Below are 813 nucleotides of genomic sequence, written 5' to 3'. Positions count from 1 at the left end.
CTGGTGTCCCGGAGGGAGCGGCAGGCGGTGATCGACCCTCGCCACCGATAACTGACGGCGATGTGGTCTATGTGGATTCGGCGCTGGTTTGTTGGTGGGCACCAAGTTGTCAAGCGATGTCCGCTGTTCCGGAAATTCGTACTGCAAAGGAATAGTCTGTGATCGGCACACATTTGAAGTAACCGGTCTCCGATGTCCGTGCTTCTCGTGTCCGAACCAAGACGACCACCCAATCAGGCCTCGGCAGCGCTTAGTCTCCCTACCTTGACATTCATATCACTAGCAAGCACAACTATATCTGAGCTTTTAGCCTGTTGTAGAAGGGCACCTAGAACTTTATAGATACTATCCTTGGCAGATTCAGAGCTACAGTCAATTGGGGTGTATGCAGACACAATAAACAGGGTGCGATGAACCTCACTTTCTCTAGATTCTCTCACAGATGTTGCCAAACGAACCGCACAGAGTCGACTGTCAACGGGCATCCAATCAAGCAGAGACGCTTCCGCTTGTTCACTCAATACAATACCCAAGACAGCCTTTATTGGAGGGAAGAAAGGTTATTTCAAGTGTAGCTGACGATCAAGAATTTTTTCTCAGGGTGGAGGGAGAATCTACGTGATGGGGTGTTAAGCGCCAAGCCAAAAACGCCCGATTGTGATTGGCCTACATTCCAATCAATAGGAGCACCACATCCGTTGGTCACGGTGGGCCCCGAACACATCTAAGTAATCGATGGAACCCTTGATTATTTCGAGTGCATCTCTCCTCCTAACACGGTACCAGAGTTTTATCAGGCCGGTCAAGCACAAG

The 813-nt window shown here is 49.8% G+C and overlaps 1 protein-coding gene across 1 annotated transcript in view; it reads right to left on the bottom strand.

Annotated features, from left to right (window-relative positions):
- Positions 1 to 36: 36 nt before the first annotated feature.
- The window catches only part of T265_13091 (hypothetical protein), a gene marked incomplete at both ends in the record, with an annotated part of 4,776 nt that continues 3,999 nt past the window's right edge, over positions 37 to 813 (bottom strand). Inside the window, 2 exon segments of the mRNA XM_009167148.1 lie at positions 37 to 249; positions 264 to 539. Of these exon segments, the coding sequence (XP_009165412.1) occupies positions 37 to 249; positions 264 to 539 (489 nt within the window).

This window comes from Opisthorchis viverrini (genome assembly GCF_000715545.1).
Source record: "Opisthorchis viverrini unplaced genomic scaffold opera_v5_36, whole genome shotgun sequence".
Taxonomy (NCBI): domain Eukaryota; kingdom Metazoa; phylum Platyhelminthes; class Trematoda; order Opisthorchiida; family Opisthorchiidae; genus Opisthorchis; species Opisthorchis viverrini.
This window is presented reverse-complemented; position numbering and strand designations above follow the sequence as displayed.